Source organism: Haliotis rufescens, unplaced genomic scaffold (assembly GCF_023055435.1).
Source record: "Haliotis rufescens isolate VD_foot unplaced genomic scaffold, xgHalRufe1.0.p SCAF_451, whole genome shotgun sequence".
NCBI lineage: Eukaryota > Metazoa > Mollusca > Gastropoda > Lepetellida > Haliotidae > Haliotis > Haliotis rufescens.
In genome coordinates, this window is record NW_025964170.1 from 1 (window position 1) to 22,465 (window position 22,465).

At 41.7% G+C, this 22,465-nt stretch overlaps 1 protein-coding gene across 1 annotated transcript; it reads right to left on the bottom strand.

Annotated features, from left to right (window-relative positions):
• Positions 1 to 6: 6 nt before the first annotated feature.
• On the bottom strand, positions 7 to 21,918 carry LOC125372671 (DNA-binding protein RFX7-like; the record flags this gene model as incomplete). Its single annotated transcript, XM_048383196.1, has 6 exons — positions 21,720 to 21,918; positions 18,853 to 18,981; positions 13,450 to 13,566; positions 7,321 to 7,405; positions 5,690 to 5,894; positions 7 to 1,890 (listed from the first exon to the last, which is right to left on the bottom strand). Coding segments are annotated over exons 3-6 (2,233 nt in total), but the record flags the coding sequence as incomplete, so codon positions are not given.
• Between the last annotated feature and the right edge of the window lie 547 nt (positions 21,919 to 22,465).

Sequence of the window (22,465 nt, forward strand, 5' to 3'; positions counted from 1 at the left end):
GCAGAAGTTGTTTTTGTGTTGATCTCATTGACTTTGCACTGATGCCAATAGAAGCAGTCTGACTTGTGAGAAGATTTGGTTTTGAAAGAGAAGAAACAAGATCCTGGTCCACTGCCATGGGTGCACTGTCAAGCAAGGCATCACTCTCCAGACTCTCCACACTCAACTTGCCACCAGATGCACGATTCTCACAGCCACAAGACACTGCCTCAGCTTGAACCAACACAGACATCGTCTTTGAGTTTGGATCAACTGTTCCTGCTGTCTGTGTTTCCCCAGGAGGAAGAAACACTTCATCTTCTTCATTTCTTACGTCGGTGGAATTCATTCTTTTGGTTTTACTTTCCACATCTCTGTCACTGGACTTGCGTTTTCTTCCTGATGGTGTGTCAGTGTCTCTTGAAATGATCATGTCCTGAGATTCATCAGGTTTTTGTATATCATTGTCAGTGATATTGCCATTATCAGATAAATCTGAATTGTCCTGTGAGTTGCTGTCCAATTGTCTACTACCTTGAAATTGCATTTCTTCTTGTTTTGCTAGCAACAAAGTTAATGGAACTGAGGATGGCATTGGTGCTGTCACATTTGGGGGGAACTGAGTGTTGCTCATAATGTCAAATGCTCCCTGGGATACTGTAATTGACTGACTATTTACTTTTGATGTTCCTGCTTTCGGGGATCCAACAATAATGAAAACTTCATTTGAATTTGAACAATTCCCTGCAGGTAGTGGCAATTTAAGGACATCTGACGAAACCGAGGAAACAGGTCCAGAGACATTCATGCCTTGAGGTAAAGGACTGCTTTGCAACTGAACATTGCTTGCCAATTGAGTCAAAATTTCTTGAGCTTCACGGGCACGTTTTTCTTTCAGAATAGCCGAAACAGGTCTGCTGTCATATGCAGGACCATCACCGTTTGCATTCTTGTGGTCTTTGAGGATCGATGATACAGTCTTTGTTGGTGTTATTTTAGGGCGTATTGGTGTAAAGCGACTTCGAGACTTCTTAGGTGTCTGAGGTGACGAAGGAACAGTACTTGTGCTACTTTCACCACTGACAATAACAGGTGAGTTGCTGGATTTGTTATCAGAACTTGTTTCTCTCTGAAGCATGTCCTTTAAATAGTTTGACTTCCCATTGGTCTTTGAATCAGTGTCAAAAGATTCAGTTAGTAAAGTATGCTTGTCTTCTCCTGATTCCTCTAAGAAGTCTATCAAACCTGAATTAGGATGTGTTGTGGAACAAAAATCCTTTCTTTGATTTGATACAGGTACAAAAGCACTGCGTGAAGGAGTTGTTGGCAAAGCAAAATGTCCATTTTCAGAATTTGTTTCAGAATTAGAGTTTAAAGGGTTTGACTTATGGTCTGTTTGAACATCTGTCTTCTGAACTGCTTTATCTGAAATATCTCCTAACTGGCTAGCAGGCCTTACAGCTGGCTTTTTGACAACATGGTATTGGCCATTATCACTCTGCCTTCCATTAACACTACCATTGTCAGCCTGAACATCCATATCACTGTGGCCATTACAATGGTTGTCTATGGTAGCCTCCACACCAGACTTTCTGTCTTGTTGCTTTATCATTTCCTGCAGAGTGTGGGGGCTTGTCTTGAGACAGTTGTCCCCGGCTCCTGGAGACTGCAGAAGCTTGGTTATATTGCGAGCAGCACTTTTTGCAGCTAACTGAAATGGTGATGGTGAATGACCAAGAGATTGTGAACGAAGGTGATCATTCTCACGTTCATTCTCAGATCGCTGTTGTTGTAGTCTTCGCTTCTGTTCCTTAATAAGTTCTCTCTCTTGCAACTTCCGTTGAAGCTGAAGCTGAGTCTCCTTGTGTTTGTTGCCACCAGACGTGCATGTAAACAGGCTTGATACAGGAACTGCAACACACAAAAAGCATAAAAATAGCAAGCAAACCTCTAAGCAAATTGATGTCAAACATTTCTTTTATCAAATACATATTGACACAGTTTCTGCAAACAAAAACAGTAACACATTTTAGAGACATTTTAAAACTTTCCCCTGTTTGTGGCATTTTCCCTTTCATCATGGTTGTACAATAACAAGAGGGTGAGGACCCTTCCCTGTCATACAGTAACTCACCATACACTTGTAAAGTGAGAACCCTTCCCTGTCATACAGTCACTGCCCATACACCTGTAAAGTGAGAACCCTTCCCTGTCATACAGTAACTCACCATACACTTGTAAAGTGAGAACCCTTCCCTGTCATACAGTAACTCACCATACACCTGTAAAGTGAGAACCCTTCCCTGTCATACAGTAACTCACCAGACACTTGTAAAGGGAGAATCCTTCCCTGTCATACAGTAACTCACTATACACCTGTAAAGTGAGAACCCTTCCCTGTCATACAACCACTGCCCATACACCTGTAAAGTGAGAACCCTTCCCTGTCATACAGTAACTCACCATACACTTGTAAAGGGAGAACCCTTCCCTGTCATACAGTCACTGCCCATACACTGGCTGTGTGAGGATCCTTCCCCGTCATACAGTCATTGCCCATACACCTGTAAAGTGGGGACCCTTCCCTGTCATACAGTCACTGCCCATACACTGGCTGTGTGAGGATCCTTCCCCGTCATACAGTCACTGCCCATACACCTGTAAAGTGGGGACCCTTCCCTGTCATACAGTCACTGCCCATACACTGGCTGTGTGAGGATCCTTCCCCGTCATACAGTCACTGCCCATACAGCTGTAAAGTGAGAACCCTTCCCTGTCATACAGTCACTGCCCATACACTGGCTGTGTGAGGACCCTTCCCTGTCATACAGTCACTGCCCATACACTGGCTGTGTGAGGACCCTTCCCTGTCATACAGTCACTGCCCATACACCTGTAAAGTGGGGACCCTTCCCCGTCATACAGTCACTGCCCATACACTGGCTGTGTGAGGATCCTTCCCCGTCATACAGTCACTGCCCATACACTGGCTGTGTGAGGACCCTTCCCTGTCATACAGTCACTGCCCATACACTGGCTGTGTGAGGACCCTTCCCCGTCATACAGTCACTGCCCATACACCTGTTAAGTGGGGACCCTTCCCTGTCATACAGTCACTGCCCATACACTGGCTGTGTGAGGACCCTTCCCTGTCATACAGTCACTGCCCATACACTGGCTGTGTGAGGACCCTTCCCTGTCATACAGTCACTGCCCATACACCTGTAAAGTGGGGACCCTTCCCTGTCATACAGTCACTGCCCATACACTGGCTGTGTGAGGACCCTTCCCTGTCATACAGTCACTGCCCATACACCTGTAAAGTGGGGACCCTTCCCTGTCATACAGTCACTGCCCATACACCTGTAAAGTGGGGACCCTTCCCTGTCATACAGTCACTGCCCATACACTGGCTGTGTGAGGATCCTTCCCCGTCATACAGTCACTGCCCATACACCTGTAAAGTGGGGACCCTTCCCTGTCATACAGTCACTGCCCATACACTGGCTGTGTGAGGATCCTTCCCTGTCATACAGTCACTGCCCATACACCTGTAAAGTGGGGACCCTTCCCTGTCATACAGTCACTGCCCATACACTGGCTGTGTGAGGACCCTTCCCTGTCATACAGTCACTGCCCATACACCTGTAAAGTGGGGACCCTTCCCTGTCATACAGTCACTGCCCATACACTGGCTGTGTGAGAATCCTTCCCCGTCATACAGTCACTGCCCATACACCTGTAAAGTGGGGACCCTTCCCTGTCATACAGTCACTGCCCATACACTGGCTGTGTGAGGACACTTCCCCGTCATACAGTCACTGCCCATAAACTGGCTGTGTGAGGACCCTTCCCTGTCATACAGTCACTGCCCATACACCTGTAAAGTGGGGACCCTTCCCTGTCATACAGTCACTGCCCATACACTGGCTGTGTGAGGACCCTTCCCCGTCATACAGTCACTGCCCATACACTGGCTGTGTGAGGACCCTTCCCCGTCATACAGTCACTGCCCATACACCTGTAAAGTGGGGACCCTTCCCTGTCATACAGTCACTGCCCATACACTGGCTGTGTGAAGACCCTACCCTGTCATACAGTCACTGCCCATACACCTGTAAAGTGGGGACCCTTCCCTGTCATACAGTCACTGCCCATACACTGGCTGTGTGAGGATCCTTCCCCGTCATACAGTCACTGCCCATACACCTGTAAAGTGGGGACCCTTCCCTGTCATACAGTCACTGCCCATACACTGGCTGTGTGAGGACCCTTCCCCGTCATACAGTCACTGCCCATACACTGGCTGTGTGAGGACCCTTCCCCGTCATTCAGTCACTGCCCATACACTGGCTGTGTGAGGACCCTTCCCCGTCATACAGTCACTGCCCATACACTGGCTGTGTGAGGATCCTTCCCCGTCATACAGTCACTGCCCATACACCTGTAAAGTGGGGACCCTTCCCTGTCATACAGTCACTGCCCATACACTGGCTGTGTGAGGACCCTTCCCTGTCATACAGTCACTGCCCATACACTGGCTGTGTGAGGACCCTACCCTGTCATACAGTCACTGCCCATACACTGGCTGTGTGAGGACCCTTCCCCGTCATACAGTCACTGCCCATACACCTGTAAAGTGGGGACCCTTCCCCGTCATACAGTCACTGCCCATAAACTGGCTGTGTGAGGACCCTTCCCCGTCATACAGTCACTGCCCATACACCTGTAAAGTGGGGACCCTTCCCTGTCATACAGTCACTGCCCATACACTGGCTGTGTGAAGACCCTACCCTGTCATACAGTCACTGCCCATACACCTGTAAAGTGGGGACCCTTCCCTGTCATACAGTCACTGCCCATACACTGGCTGTGTGAGGATCCTTCCCCGTCATACAGTCACTGCCCATACACCTGTAAAGTGGGGACCCTTCCCTGTCATACAGTCACTGCCCATACACTGGCTGTGTGAGGACCCTTCCCCGTCATACAGTCACTGCCCATACACTGGCTGTGTGAGGACCCTTCCCCGTCATTCAGTCACTGCCCATACACTGGCTGTGTGAGGACCCTTCCCTGTCATACAGTCAATGCCCATACACTGGCTGTGTGAGGATCCTTCCCCGTCATACAGTCACTGCCCATACACCTGTAAAGTGGGGACCCTTCCCTGTCATACAGTCACTGCCCATACACTGGCTGTGTGAGGACCCTTCCCTGTCATACAGTCACTGCCCATACACTGGCTGTGTGAGGACCCTACCCTGTCATACAGTCACTGCCCATACACTGGCTGTGTGAGGACCCTTCCCCGTCATACAGTCACTGCCCATACACCTGTAAAGTGGGGACCCTTCCCTGTCATACAGTCACTGCCCATAAACTGGCTGTGTGAGGACCCTTCCCCGTCATACAGTCACTGCCCATACACCTGTAAAGTGGGGACCCTTCCCTGTCATACAGTCACTGCCCATACACTGGCTGTGTGAGGACCCTTCCCTGTCATACAGTCACTGCCCATACACCTGTAAAGTGGGGACCCTTCCCTGTCATACAGTCACTGCCCATACACTGGCTGTGTGAGGACCCTTCCCTGTCATACAGTCACTGCTTATACACCTTCCCTTGTATACCCAAACGTATGTAGACAAAAATTGGTAACTGGAACAGATGCAATGCTGTTATTGAGCATGTTGAGAAACTATTTTACCTTTTGAATTATGAAGTCCTGCATCTTGCATGGCAGCTAACACAGTGAATGCTGCAGTTGATTTACTGTTGACGTACAGATTCCCAACCAGAAACTCAGCCAATTCTCGTAAATTGTTGAAATTTGTTCCCAAAAGCTTATGTGCCCATTCACACACAAGCTGACGTGAAGCAGTGTAAACCTCGTCTTCCTCAGTCTTTTCTTCCTAAAACAAAGAGAGTAATGAGTTGATGACTTTAGATGTGTGCAAGACCTTGTAAAAAAGCATTACTTTCATCATTGTTTCCTCAATGTGTTACTAGGTTGATAAATAGCTGGGCAAGCCCTCATGTTGTATGCAACTTCAGTCAGATCCCACACTTCCACCTTGATAGGAACATCAAATGCAAATCCAATCTGATAAGGGGATAGCATCACTTCTGGATTTAGTGAAACATATGATTATACAAGAGTAGGATTTCACACCAGAAGTCGAATGCATATCTGGAATACTGAACATTGACAGAGGGGGGGGGGGTAAGGAGGGGAGTACTGGATGTATTTGAGACTAATATTCTTTGAATTGATTTTGAATTTATAATACTTGCAAATAGAAAACGTGTTTCATCAGCACCAGAATACACCCAAGTGATCGGTGGGTTCTGCCATCTAGCAATACCATGGAAAGTTAACGTAATTCTAAATCCTACTGAAGATAAACCCAAATTCCAGCAGTAAAGTCAACCGCTGTTTGATCCAGATATAAGTGTGTGTCCGTACTCCACACCATGCCAAGGTTGGTCCACAGACGTCCTGTGCCAATCCGAATCCTGACTTATGTCACAAGCCAATGGTAGCACTATGACTAAATCCAATATCCAACAGTCTTTGACCCAAGTCATAACTAGGTTGATTGTTCTCCTTTGATCTGAAGAATCCTTCTCCTGGTCGGGCGGTAAAAGGCCAACCACAACCCATTTGAACAGTAGCATCACGCAATTCAAGGGTCCTTGGCTGTCTACGGCCCCATCCAATAGTGTCCTTGGTATAGTCAAAAGATCCAAAACCATCATGCATGGGCACGGTGGCTCCCAGGTGACCACAAGGCCATTCAACAGTGCAGTGTAAAGATCGAAATGGTTCAAACACGGAAAGGTCATCACCCATAGGGTGGCCGTAGTGAGCACATTAATTCTATGATAGCAATTCTAAGGGCCTCTCACTTCTAGCAGGTGTCATGATGGTCGCCAGAAATCAAAAAGGTGAGGAAGGATCCAGTGGGTCAAACATAAGTTGATAATCTAAACAGTAATACAGTGTGATAAAAAAAATAATTAAATGACTACTTTTTCATGATGTTGACATCAGCACACACAAGTAGTGAGGTTATTTTTGACAGTGCATGCACAGGGTTCATGTGGGGGAAGCTACTAGTATTGCAACTATTATGGATAGTTAACAGTGAAGAGGATCACTGTTAAAAACATTTGGATTTCATGACGTGATGATTTTTATAACTTTTAGATTTGAAAAAACCTGAACTGTGTACTTCTTCCATGACCATTGCCTCTCACAAACTGCCCTGTAAGCATCTCACAGTTGATGCACTGACGTGACCCAATTGACATCAAGAAACAGCTAAAAAAATAAACCTTTTCCTTCTTTGGTGTGATCTCCAGTTCTGGAAGAGATGGCGGCTGCACCTCAAGCTTCTTACGCAGACCACTGTAGCAATATGTGGGTAGAGTTAAGGATAAAACTTTTTATCTTAAAATAAACAAAGAAGAAAAATCAAATATACTTTTCTACTCAAAAGTTTGCTCAGGATCAAGTTTTGATGATAGCAAAAAACATCCAACAATATAGATTGAAATATCCCTGTACACAATGATTGGGTGACCCCTATTGGCCTCAAATTTCATGATGAATGGACAGAGGCATGCAGTAATGGGCATAATGTGCACAAGGTGCTGGAAAAAACCTGTGTCAGGATGTATCATGACACAATGGCTTCACATCATTAATAGAGTGTACAACAACTTTTTCTACTGAAGATTGCAACAACTGAATGCACTTATGCTCCCCCAACGGAGACATCGTTTGACGGACGAAGTATTTAGGCAGATGCATAGGGTCAACATCACGTTGCAAACATCTTTAGTGCCAGCTAAAGTGTGTCATCAGAACATGGAATCGATACGAGACGTTTGGATTCGCTACCATTCGACATGCCAGAGGTCGACATCCTTCCACCACACAGCGGGAAGATCGGTTTCATTGGCAGGCAAGTTTAGATTGGGATGAAAATCACATCAATTGAACAGATAAGAACTGGCCTCCAGTATTTTTGAATGATGAATCGAGATACTGTCTAGACTCCACAGACCATTGTGCCTGAGTGTGGCCTAGACATGGATTCCAACATAGCCGAACATAACCGCTGTGGAGGGGGCTCAATCGTGATTTGGCATGGGATCAGTAGAGCTGGAAGAACTGATGTCCATGTCCTATATCGGAGCATGTGGACACGTGTGCACTATAAGGAGGAGGGAGTATCAGGAAACAACATGCTGGTACAATCGGACCAGTCTTAATCCTCATGGACGATAAGTTTGTTTGTTTGTTTGTTTGCTGTTTAATGCAATACAATATTCCAGCTATATGACGTCTGACTGCAAATAATCGAGTCTAGACCAGGCAATCCAATGATTGGTATCATGAGCACTGATCCACGCAATTGGGATACGATGACATGCATCAACCAAGTCAGTAAGACTAACCAGATCCTATTAGCCCCGTCTTACGAGGGTCATGGTGCTCATGTTGTCAATCACTGGATTGTCTGGTCCAGACTTGATTATTTACAGACCGCCGTCAAATATAGGTGGAACACTGCTTAATGCGGTGTTAAACAACAAACCAAGCAACCAAGCAAATCATGCAATGGTCATTGATGCGTACTTAGAGCAGGAGACCTTGTCTGCATGGAGCGGCCAGCCCTGTCACAAGAACTCCACTCTATCGAACACATGTGGAACAAACTGCAGATTGCCCTCTCACAATGTCCTGTCCTGGCAACTCAACAGGAACACTGCACAGCTCTTACTAAAGAGTGGAATAATCTTCCTTGGCAATTATCCAGACATTTATTGGGAGCATAAGACGATGGAGCCAGGCTCTGATCGCATTTTTCATAATGAATTTGTTTTTGTGATTGTTTACGTTTCAGTAGGATACTCTCATTGTGACAAGTGATCGGACTGATTATTGGCTACATGTTGCTTGTTGGCATGTTGTGGCACTTGACACCACTTTTGTTCATTAAACATGGCTTCACGCAAAATTGTCTTTGGACATTTCAACAGGTGCACCCAATTTGATGTATTTATGTGGTATAGTGTCAATTACCTTGTTCTACTGTGAACAACTAAGCTTTCCTGAACTATATCATCAGCCTCATTTCAAAATTACATATCATCTCCACGTGTTTGAAAGTAGAGGTAACAATGCATCAGAAAGCTGACAATGAAATACATGTTTTACAAAAACCTAAACTCTGAACACTTTTGACGGAGACATTTCCAAAGCATGACCATCTCCTAATAAAGAAGGCATCTACTTAGTTTAATTGAAATACATAACACTTTTTTGAGAAAATGTAACCACAAACTTAATCTTAACATATGGAGATATATACTGAGCAGCAACGCAAACAGATCCATTCATTTTAATTCCTTTTTGTGACAGGTCAAACAGTCGTTAACAACTTTGAGGGCATGTGTTTGATTACCATATGAATGTTCGCTTAAAATATACATGCTCAACAAGGTACCCGTCGAGTGCCAAAATGGCAAGTGCCTGCAGCCTAAAAAACGTCCACCAATAGTTTTTATGGCCTCCCGAGCAGCTATACAGGCATAGCTTTTTTGAGTTGATGAGTGTCTGAAAGAAAGCCTAAGGAAGTTGGTTCCACTCCTGCACCATTGCAGCTTCGAGTTGCTGATGGGTCTGTGACTGTCATTTGGTTGCTATTCAAGGTCAAATCTCATGTTGAGCGACGGAGAAGGTCATGACATGACATTCATAAAATTCTAGAGATGGGTATTGGAGGTTAGAAGTGTATCACAATATTTTAAAATGCACAAGGCCGTATTGCAATACGTATCACAATATATTGTATAAGTCTAAATCTTGAATTCAGAAGCAATTTGAACCATCATTGTATGAATTGAAGTTCATAATTGGAACAACACAAGATGCTAGAAAAGCATAATGTTGACCAATTCAGTAAATACGCACGAATGCACACTCAGGATGCATGCTATGGCTATCTGGCAAGTTCTTAATAAACACAAGAAAAAAATTGCTATTTGAAATAATCGGATATAATAAGCACAAAAGAATGATATTGTGAAACGTATCGTGGAAAGAGTGAACCTCAATATACCGATAAACAGGTAATGCCTCGCACCCTGTATCAGAAACTACATGGAAACCCTAGTTGTGTGGGGATGAGCATTGTCGTGATGAAAGACTTGGGAGTTGAGGATAAGCCATGAACTGAAGTGTTACAAAACCTCAAAGAACGTTACCCCATTTGACCACTGCTGATGGAAGACGTGTGGAGGACTCTTGTGGTCCAAACTAAATCCCCTCACCATTACACTCCCTCTTCCTCATTTGTTGGTTTGCAAAACACAGAAACATAAGGACAGACTAGTGACTGAAGTTGCAGACTGCAGGCATGTTAAGTTTGGCTGTTTTAGTTTTGACCACACAAGGGTGAACTAACACACTTGTCAGATACTGAAGTAACAAAGGGACATTTTGGGCCTTCTTTTTTCACTAGTTTCTCTTATATCAAAAGGAGCAATATGGTGAAACTGTCCCTGGACCATCCCACCGAAAGCCTCTCCAAATGTTGCTGAAACCAATTCTTTTCAAAGTCAAGTATTGTTTCCATGGCAATCATATGTGAAAACCTACATCAAGTTTGATGATTTGATGAAAGATTGTGGCAGGCTAGTGTGGGCAAAAGATATGGTTTTCCAATTTTGCACATACTTTGATATTTCTTGCCCATGACAGCATTTTTTTCACTTTGGTGACACCAACTTTTATGTTGTAAAGGTTGAATCTAGGTAAAAAATGTATATGTAAGGCTCCACTTCTGTCTACACCCATGCCAAATTTCAAATCCATTTTTGAAAAAGAAGGCCAAATGACAGCCATTAATGGGTTTCTAAATGTGGCAGGATGTTCCGTGAGCCTACATTTGGGACCATTAACAAAAACAGTCAGCTCCATAGGCCTTGTAGTTTGAGAACAGTTGTTGCAAATTCAGTAACACTAGAAAATGGGGTGTATGAAAGTAAAAGGTTGTAACTGGATCACAATAAAAAAATACAAAAAAGTATTCTATGTAATTCTGAAAGTCACATACTTGGTGCATATCAAACTGCATAATGATACATGCAGAAATGAGTAATGGCTCAATATGACATACATGTATTCAATATGACAACTGTGGTGGCCATGCTCAAAATTAGCTCAGAAGTCTGCGAGCACCATAACTCACTCTCAACATTTACACAGTTTCAGCGGCATGGGCCGTAGTTACAGAGATGTTGACATAGCAGTTATGGGGGGGGGGGGGATGGATGGATGGATGGAGCTCCAGTCAGTTGAGCTAAGGGGCGGTCGGGTAGCCTAGTGGTTAAAGCGTTCGCTCATCACGCCGAAGACCCGGGTTCGATTTCCGACATGGGTACAATGTGTGAAGCCCATTTCTGTGGTGTCCCCCGCCGTGATATTGCTGGAATATTGCTAAAAGCGGCGTAAAACCTTACTCACTCACTCACTCAAGCTAAAAACAATAAGATAGTTGAGGCCATGAATAGGGTTCTTCAATATGGCTGTTGCCCCTAATGCGCTGTGCTCTCACTCCATTCCAAATTCTCAAACGACTTTTCCAGTGATTGCCCGGAACTTGACTATTTTCAGGCCAACGTTACATCTTGAACAGTGTTGTCTGCTGCTGCAGAATGCTATATTCCCTCCTAGTCCCCATGTACCAGTATGTGTTTTTATTATATTAAACAAAGATGCATTAAATTAATAATAATCTTCATCTAAAATATTAAACATTTATTTCTTTAAATACTTGTGTTCACTTCAAAACATGCACAAATCTACAAATTCATGGGGAAGCTGGCTTCCGTAAATGGTTTGGGTGGTTCAGGCACTTCTTTATTGGGTCATGGCTATTGTCACTGGGTCTGTCCCAGGCCTGTGAATAGATTGTTATTGTGCTCTGGTTCTGTATGATCTCTTCAATCATGTGAATATCCTTGTCACAGCATTAGCTGGCCAGTCAGTTTATTTCTCTGTTCATCTTCTGAGAGCACCTTCTCTTCACTGTGTTACACAATTTCATGAAATTATAACATTACTTATCAAGGAAATTTGTGTTTGAGAAGAATATCAGTCTGCGACGCAAGCCACTAGTCCTGAGCCCGTGTCTAGTACAACAGCCTGTCGGAATAGTGGAGCATCTTTTGTGGTAGCCTGATCAAATCGAGGTGTATGGATAAAACCCTTTGTCAAACAGGGAAACTAACAAAGTGACAAGGCAAAATATTTTTTCAGAAACATTTGTCATCAGCTGCACCTCACAATAAAGACTAACTGAATATTTGTAAAATAATGCAAACTCAATCCTTGTGTGTAAACATGCCACAGATCAATGCAATGGTTCTAAAATTGTTTCACTAAAATATATTTGCAATCTATGTTTAACTGGTGTCTTGTCTTTATTTGTTATTAGCACTAAATAAGTGACTAGAGCGGAACCCCGTTTCACCAGAACCCAGATATCAGGAAACCTCGCCTACCAGACGATATTTATGTGAAACAAAATATACACTACATAAGATGCTTCATTTATTCTGAAATCTTCCAATGACTTTCAATTACCAACAGTGTGCAAAATACACACAGGGGTGTCCCAAAAACCGGATAGTGAATAATGTGTTTGTTTTGTAATTCATCACCCGGCAACCAACATCAAAAGAGTGAGTATTGTATAATTTAATCCTGTTATTACACAATATGGTTTGAAAAAGTGTTCATTTTATATCTGGACTGTTTGTAATCTATTTTAATAAAAATTTCATTGAATGTTGTTCACATTGACTTCAGGGAACAGATGGGCAGATTGCACAAAGTCACGGTTATTTACAGCAACCACATGCACAATCCAAAGTTTTACTACAAATTTCACACTTTCATTGGTTAACATTAAGTTTGTTATCACTTTTTTGTTTACCTGAATTCGCTAAAGGGATACAATGTCTTTTTTCTTACTGCAAAAATATAAAAATCCTAGGCATATCTTTGCCTCCATAGAATTTGGGTAGGGGAGTTAACTCTGGTCAGTTGACAAGGGATTCAGCTATGTATATGGAAATGTTTTTTATCTGGAAGATATTTGAGAAAACGCAAGTTCCCGGATAAACAAATTTTGACTGTAGTGAAGTTCAAGGTGAAAACATAACACAGGAAATAATGCAAACAATGCCCATAATGACAGGGCAAGTCAGGGCAAGAGAACAGTTTTTGTAACTGGCCCACATGTATTGTTGGGTGTGTACGGTCGTGAGACTGTATCAAGCCTTGTAAACAGTCATTTGTACTGATCTAATTCATGCCAATGTGCTCTCATAATATTGTGACTGTGGGTTTAAAATGATTTTGAGTGGTAGGTCTCTTTCAAAGGATATTTTGATTGTCCTCGCTGCCCAAGGCGACGTGGCTTGACATTTGGAAAAACGCATTTCATGACCTTCCCAAAATCAGCTGGACAAAGGGGCTTCAGATTATGACTTTCACAGTACAGCCTGCAAAAGATAAGAAAAACATGAATCCCTGAAGTGTCAGTTCAAGATGGTGATCTTTGACATAATTTAAAGGATATTCTTTTGACTTAAACATTAAGACCAGAATTTTTGGTCTTTTCTTTTCAACCTGCGCAGGAAAAATCCTGGAAAACTTAACCAATGACAAAGACGTGACAAAGAAATCTCCTCAGGTAACATGGTAATGTGAGTTTCCTGATATTCATGAGATATCAGAATCTCTTATCTGTACAGATTGAACATATTTTCTCATCAAATGAAATTGGCTTGTGACCAAATAAACACATAAATTATATACGAGGAGGTGATGTGTGTTGTTCTTGTCATTGCAGCAGCTTTGAATAGGTTTTGATCTCGACACAGACCAGAACACTGTCTTTCCTTGTGTATAATGTACTATTGGTACCTGCCTTATTCACTGCTCTTTAGTCAATGTTACAGTATTTTGTGTATATATTGTTTATTGTCTAAATTCCTCCAAACATACATATGTATATATTTTAGATGCATTACACTTTTTGTATGTATAAACATAAACATATGTGTGTGTGTGTGTGTGTGTGTGTGTGTGTGTGTGTGTGTGTGTGTGTGTGTGTAGTAATAATTAAATAAGTGGAGTAAGATTGAACACAGTTTTAATAGGCTAGCGCTTTCAACTTGTACCACGTACGAGTCTCATCAGGCCATAACTGAATAACGGACTGAATAAGTGAGAGGTGTAGCCTAAACAGTGGATTTGTGGTCATCAGAGTGGAATGCCTATTGTTAAGAAACTTGACAATAATGTCCGTTATTCAGTTATGGCCTGATGAGACTCGTATGTGGTACGAGTTGAAAGCGCTAGCCTATTAAAACTGTGTTCAATCTTACTCCACTTATTTAATTATTACTATATTGTGCCTGAGAGTTAGAACTTTACTGTGCTTTTTATTTTTATATATCTATATCTATATATCTATATCTATATCTATATATATATATATCTGTATATATTGTTTTTTTGGTCAAAGTTACAGTATTTGTTTATATATATTGCTTACTGTACTTTCTCTCTTGTTTTATCACAAATTACCAAACCAGTATCTCGACTAACATCTACTTTTTGTGTTGCATGTATTAATTATTGGTATGGTCTGTAGGTTTGCATCAGCCAATCAGGCGCTGCACATTCAACAATCAAATCTGTAATTTATTTAGCTTGATTGGTCGAAAATATCTCAACATTGTGTCAAATAGCAAGGCACATCACGAGAATACTTAACATAGTAACAGTGACAAGCGAGATAAGCTAGTGACCTTGTATTAATACAGAATAAAGGCCAAAACATGAATGTAAGTGTTGTTTTCATTTTGTTGACTATAAATATTTAGTTATTCTACAATAGTCTATTCATGTTTTGTCTTTAAAAGTTTGTCACTTTAAGTGAAATTGACAACTCTGGCACTGTTCATGAAAGTTTGTGATTTACCTTCTTCTGTGAAATATGTCGTATCCTCATGAGAAAGTAGTTTACTGTGATCGCCGTGAACTAGCCACCATACACAGGACAGTTTAGTAAATTGCTTCGGCAAAACCGAAGTCAAAAACCGTAAATAAATGGAAAAAACCTGGTACGAATAACACAAATAACAAACCAGTTTCAAAGAAAGCAAACATTTCCAAAGTGATTGACTCACTAAATATAGTTGGTTACAACTTGACAGTTCACTTTGTATGACTTGTAATGTGTTACTGAAACCACAACCAATGCACTTACTGTTGCCTGCCTTAACAATAGGCATTCCACTTTGATGACCACAAATCCACTGTTTAGGCTACACCTCTCTTCACTTCACTTTCTTTTATTATACTTATAATTTGTTGATGTTTTGAAGTTGCAATAAGTATTGATTTTCGCAACAATTGTACATGTTCAGTTGTTTATTTTATATCATAATGCTATAAACTGGAACCATCAAATCTTTTTGTTTGGATCCCTAATTCCATGATGAAGGGTCCATTGTTTTTAGTGACCCAAAGAAAATTTAAGCCAGAGCAGACACTGTATATTGCTACATATTGCTTATATTATTTGCTATGATGTCTTTAGTTGTCATATACAGTGTTAAATGTTTCTGCTAACTAAATATGACACCGTATACAGCAACTAAAGGCACCATAACAAATTTATTATGCCGAAAAGTTGACATGGTTTACACTATCTGGTATCCATATCCCACGTCATGTCAAAACTTGACACTTACAACCGATGACGTTAAGGTTCAAAGGCAGACTACTCAAACCTTAGAGGCCAAACCTTGTTGACAATTTTAACTATATAATCTTTCTCAATAAAGTCACGAACATGATTTAAAAAAGATTAATGTCCTTGCATATCACAATTTCGAATAACAAATTTCTGTACCAAAATTTTAATGTGAAACATGTGAAGTGGGTGTTGGAAAATCCAAGATGGCCGTTACTGTTGGTATACAGTCTCATGTAAGTCAGCAACAACCATCTTGGATTTTTACTGACAGTATACAGGCTCATGTGGGGTCAGTATTTCTGCTCTCTGACTGGTCAACTCACTTTGAAGCATCATAAATATATACATATGTATATTATTCTACATATTGTACATATATATTGCTGTATAGATCACTGTATGATTCATTCACCTGATAAAGAAGTAAGCATATACACTGAAATGTTGTGTTCCTCATAATAAAGAAGTTCACATCCATATATTCTCTTCCTCATGTGTATCACTTCTATATGCCTTTCAAAGACCCTACTGTATATAATGTTTTTTGGTGAATTTTTCAGTATTTCCTGTTGTTTTTGTTAAGATTATGTGTAGTTGTCTCGAAGGTGGAAATACCACCAAGCACATTTTCTGCCATGATCTACAGGTGACTCAGAAAAGAAACACTCAACATAATAACTCAAACCGATCAAATCTAATTGCAGTGATCGGAAGAAAAGATGTCTGAAACTATCAATGACGTATCATCTATGACAAGTTCTGACATCTTGTACAGACTGCATAATAATAACTCAAAATCAGGAATAGTCTATAAAATGTCAATTCTGTATACAGCAATGAATACCTTGTACCTAACAATATTCCCATCACTGGAAAAAGTTGTTTAAAAAACTATCATGTTGTATTGTGTACAAGTTGACATCTTGAATGGAGGGGGCACAATGGTAGGAGGAACAGTGCAAACACGCATATGCTACACAATGGTACAGGGGATGACAGCATAACAGAGGTAGTCTCATGATAATTTTAATCACAATCTGACCCGCTCATGTCACAGCCCACGTCATCAGAAGCGCTTGTGTCACTGCTGATGGTCACAACTATAGGTGGGACTGTTGCATGCTGCCCTTCCTCACGTGACCAGTATCTTGACTCTATCTCGTTGACGACTTTCCTAACACAACGCTGCCATGACTCCACTGTTACCCGACCAAGAAATTTATTTACTAGCTTTTTAACATCCAGCAATCTAAACATTGTGTTCAATCGTCTAACGTCACCTTTGACGATACCCCATGTATTAGGTTCAGATCGCAGTGGTGGGGGGGGGGAAGTCATAAGACGGTGTGACCTTGACCTTTGATGAAATTGTCAACCATATACACAGGGTCAGGTTTGTTAATATTTGATGATTTCATAAGAGTTGTGGTTTTGTAGCCCTAAAAGGAAAGGTCATATTCATCTGTTGCATGTCACAATATCCCCGTTAAGGCTAATAGACGGCGGGGCATTGCTGTCTGGATCCTGCATACTGTGATATGATTCATTGTACAAGATAACAAGGGACTTGGCACACAAAGCAGGTGCCGATTTCTCTTTCACCCACTCCAGATACCTTGCCGTTCATTTCTGTGTGCTACTGAAAGTCTCTGTTGTCCTTAGCCTTGGCTCAAAAGACGAGGTCACAAGCTGTGAGTGAGTGAGTGAGTTAGATTTAACGCCGCTTTTAACAGTTTTCCAGTTATATCAAGGCACGTCAGCTTTATGTGGGAGGAAAGCCCGAAGTGATGCAGGTCCTAGACGTTTTCCATTTCGGTGAATACCCACGAGCTGGGGTATGGTGCTGACAAACCTAGAAACATAATCGGGGCGAACCGGGATTTGAACCCACAATCATAGGTTTCTGATGTGTCCAAGGGACGCAACACTGCACAGGGAATCGTGGCGCCTTAGACGACTGGGCCACCCCTGCCCCCCTCACAGCAATAAGTCTTTCACCCTTTTCCATTGGTAACTTTCTTCCAGACTCCTTTCAGACCCCAATGGGTACCCACTGACATCTGGCTGTGTGAGAGGCACTTACCCATGTCTCATCTAGGAAAACAGGATCATATCCTTCTTCACATTTCTGCTTGATGGTTTGATTGATAATGATTTCGGAGATGAAGGATGCCAAATTGTTCATATAACACACTGTCTAATTTATCAACCGTACATGGCTTTGATATGTTCCCCCAACTGCTTTGCCTGATTGCTGGAGCCCTGTCGACGGATAACGTTTTTTAGCTTGTTAGGAGACATACCAAGAGCATTAGAAGCTTGTTTCAAGTATTTATTAATGGCATAAAATGGTTTTCTCTTTCTGCTTCACTGAAAGAAATCTTACACCTTAAAAATCAACTGTTTCACATCAGCTGAGTAGCGCATCTTATCAGCCAACAACAACATATAAAATTTAGCATGTGCAGTTCATGTTTGCGCTGTTCCTCCTACCATTGTGCCCCTTCCATTCAAGATGTCAACTTAAACAACTTTTTCCAGTGATGGGAATAAAAATAACAAACAACAGATATTGTTGACTACAGGGTATTTATTGCTGTGTACCATATTGACATTTAATAGACTATTCCCGATTTTGAGTTATTTTTCAAGTCAACGTTCTCATTTGGAGCCAAACAGACTGTAAATTAAGTTGTGAGAGAAGGTATGACATAAGGGACTGAAAGCTGGGACTTTGGAATCAGGAAGAAGTGGAATCGGAATCAGGAGCATAAAACAAGACAGAATTTCCGCATATTACCAGTTATTTTTATGTTTAGTAACAGTCTTGAATTGTAAGCTTCATTACAATAGTGAACAAACAGGAATACATTTATATAATCAAGTTTAAAGGCAATATCAAAACAGAGACACAATGCCATAACAATAGCTTCACCAGTTGAGCTTACATGAAACATATTCTGGCTAGTTCCTCCTATAAAGGTTTTGTATGAAAGTTTAGTGGTAGCTGAACACTGACCTGTAATCATCATAGACCTCATGCTTAGGCACACAGATCTCACTGTCCTCTTCCAAGTGACTGCGGATCCATGTGAATGCCTGGGCCTGCTCTATGCGGTTTGAAGAGTGCAGGAAGGAGGTTGGAGTTCTGAATTGAAAGTAATTTCTTTCACTCAATCATCAACTTCAAATCAAACAATCAATCTAAAGACATCTGTTCTTAATTATACCCATTAAGATTCCAACATTTAGGCACAAACAGGTATCAGCCAACAACGACACCAGCTCAATGAGTGCCATTTCCTCTCCTGCAACATATGCGACTTCCACTGAAGTTGTCATGTAACCAGCTTATATATTACACTCATCATCATGTATGTTGCTCAGAATACAACAAGAGTTTGCCACTAACGTGGCTATATCCCCCACCCCTGTTGCAGAATTTATGACATAATTAAATCTAAACAAACCCTAACCGAGGTGGAACTTGTCATGGAAGTTGTAAAAAAAGAGATGAGTTTGGAACCTAAGTCCATCTTGTTGCCATGGAAACGTAAAAAATAAATATTTCTAAAATTCTAAATATCAAAAGGCACCAGTTCAGCATGTACCTGACAGACCTGCAAAGTTTGATGAAAAAATATTGAACGGTTTATGAGTTATGCTCCGGAAACGAACCCTACCCTCACAGAAGCTAAGTCCATCTTGTTGCCATGGAAATGTAAAAAATACAAGTTTCTAAAATTTCTCAATAGCAAAAGGCACCAGTTCAGCATGTACCTGACAGACCTGCAAAGTTTGATGAAAAAATATTGAATGGTTTATGAGTTATGCTCCGGAAACGAAACGTGACGGACGGACGGACAGACAGACGTACGGCCGGACGTACGGAAGGACGGACGGAGCCCGTTTCTATAAGATTCACCTGGGCTTTTGTAATTATACACTACCCTTTAATGCCAGTGAAACAGACAAAACAGAAGACAAACTTCAATGGAATCACTGTCACATCAAACACCTGGCGGAACCTTTTACAATTAAGGGACACAACTCTGAACAGAAAATTTCAGTCTTTAGATAACTGGACTGCATGTGCCCCCTTACATGTCTTACAAAGGGGGACTACACTCAATCATCATTTCATTTCAACCAAAAATGGCTGAATGATGGCAATAAGTTTCAGCTTTCATTATGGTTGAAGTTGAAAGGTCAAAATGCAAAATACCGGTCCAAGCTAAAATGTACCGGTCCCAAGTAAAGATCTAAGAGTATGTACAATCACTGATTTGGTCAAAACTGATCATGAGAAGTAGAAACGTTTGAGAGAGAAACAGAAAGAAAATGCATGGCATGTATTAAGACATCAAACAATAGTTATCACTCTGTATAATTCTAAGAATACTACCCCTATTCCATCACAGCCATAATTTCTGTAATTTGGCTGTCATCACACTATTAAATCTTCAGATTTTTCAACAGACACCCTTTTCACTGTCAGCTATTTACCATAGTCACAGGGGACCCCTCACCTCACTCACAATGGGTACAGTTTCCTGCACAAAAGTGGGGCGGCTTAAAATACCCAGCATCCTAGATGCAGATGAATGGGGGAGGTGGGTGGGACTGCTCCTGATTAAGTAGAGGTAATGTTCTTAGAATTATGCACAATGTAACTATTGTTTAATAATTCCTTCAAATACCTTATCTCTACTACATCATGTGCAGAATTTAACAGAGGGAAAAGGCAGGATCTGGCATGTAACACTCCCAAATAGCTGACACTAGTGACAGCCTTGATTATAAACATTAACAGTAACAAATAATAGATGCAAATACTTGTCATTTTCCATGAAAACCCGTAACACTGGCATTTCTGTGACCTCACTTCCCATATTTTAACATCATATTTGGTTCTGATGAAGGATAAGAATTAATGGAAGAACAACTTCTTTATTACAATAAAGAGCGACGTTTCAATGTAGGTTCTTACACTGTTATCAAGTAACGACAGTCCAGACTGTAAACTGTCCTTACAACTTTGAGTAAGCAGTGGTCTGACGTCACATGCTTCCAAATGTTGGAGTAAGACAGCAGACACCCTCCCACTGGTCCTCGTTTTCACGTTAGTTTGAAATCCATATATCTGTTATCAAGATCCATAAACAAAGCTGACAGGAAAGGGTTTAACAAAGGGAGGTTGTAAGTACTGGTAGTGTTTTACGGCAAGTCCCACTACCTCTGGAGATGGACTTGCTTCTACCTCTATGACGATGATGTCGTCATTTGTGTCGTCACAGGAGTCTTTCTTGTCCGTCAAGGCAGGGGCACAGAAAGAATCTCATCCTGCAGTGACATATCTTCTTTTAGGAGGATCCTGATGATCTCTGGGAGTAGCGGCAGGTCACCTGTAAGTCTTCGCCCGCCACCAGGTTAATAGTGGAAACCTGGAATCTCTCTTTAGTATCCTGATTGACTTCATCAATGACTGTTCCCAGTTCCTAGGTGTTAAGGGTACAGAGACTATTTGAACCTGTAGATGGTGGCTTTAAGGGAAAGCAAGTTGGGACGACATACATACTTGAGAAACTCATAATTCCTTGAGGATGCCATGTAAAGCACTCTGAATGAAACCCACTTGACCTTCTTGATCCGCTGGCATTTCTGTATCATACTCATGAATCACAAGTAACCTATGCCAAAACTCAATTAACACAGCAATCCAATTAAGGTAGGCTCCAATGTTCATCATATGCATGTTGACGCCTTCCATATCCTCAAGTTTGTTCATGCGAAAACTCATCTTGAAGAGGAAAACTTCATTAAATAATAGTAGACTTCAATGCAGGGAAGCTGAGCAAAGCAGCTTAGCTTGTTGTTCTAACTTACTAGAGGAGGATGGCCATGGCAGGGTGTGGAACTGCTGGGGGTGCAGGATCTGCGAATTCCGGTTCCATCAAATGAGGGGCAGGTTCATTAGTGACTAAGGGCTTAGTCCAAGGCATAGGAGAGTGCAATTCCTCAATAATCTGCTTGAATGAGTAGTCCTCCACAGTACAAGCATAACATCATTCCAATCCGAAATCCAAAGTGTCCCTGTGAGATGTACAAGAGAGAACTGAGTCACGTGGGGTAACCTAGCCAGATGTTGTTGGAGGATGATAATCACATGTAATAGTTCCTGAAAGCTGTTTCTTCTCAGAAATTCCTACCACACGAGTTGTAACAGTATGCACAAGGTTGTAAAGTCCGAAGGCCCTGGGTAGTTCACTCTCACTACCATTATGTAGCATATCACAAGATCTGTGTGCCCTGTCCTCAGACGAACGTGTAGACGAATGTTAGGTAAATCCCTCTTGACTTTGAAAGAATTACGTGCATGTGAAACCATCAATCGCAGGAAGGTTGAGAATCTAGGGCGAGTTAAGTGATGCCACACTTGGAGCAGACGGACGGGTATCCATCCCACAACACAAACAAAAAATCTACTTACATGAAAATTGTTATACAATCAGATAAGAAAATAAAAAGAGGGTGTTTTACTTATGAAAAGCCCTGACATAATAGGCGATCTTTTTCAATTCATCTTCCCTTCACTACCCCGCTAGGTGTGCTGACCCAGACAGTCCAACCTT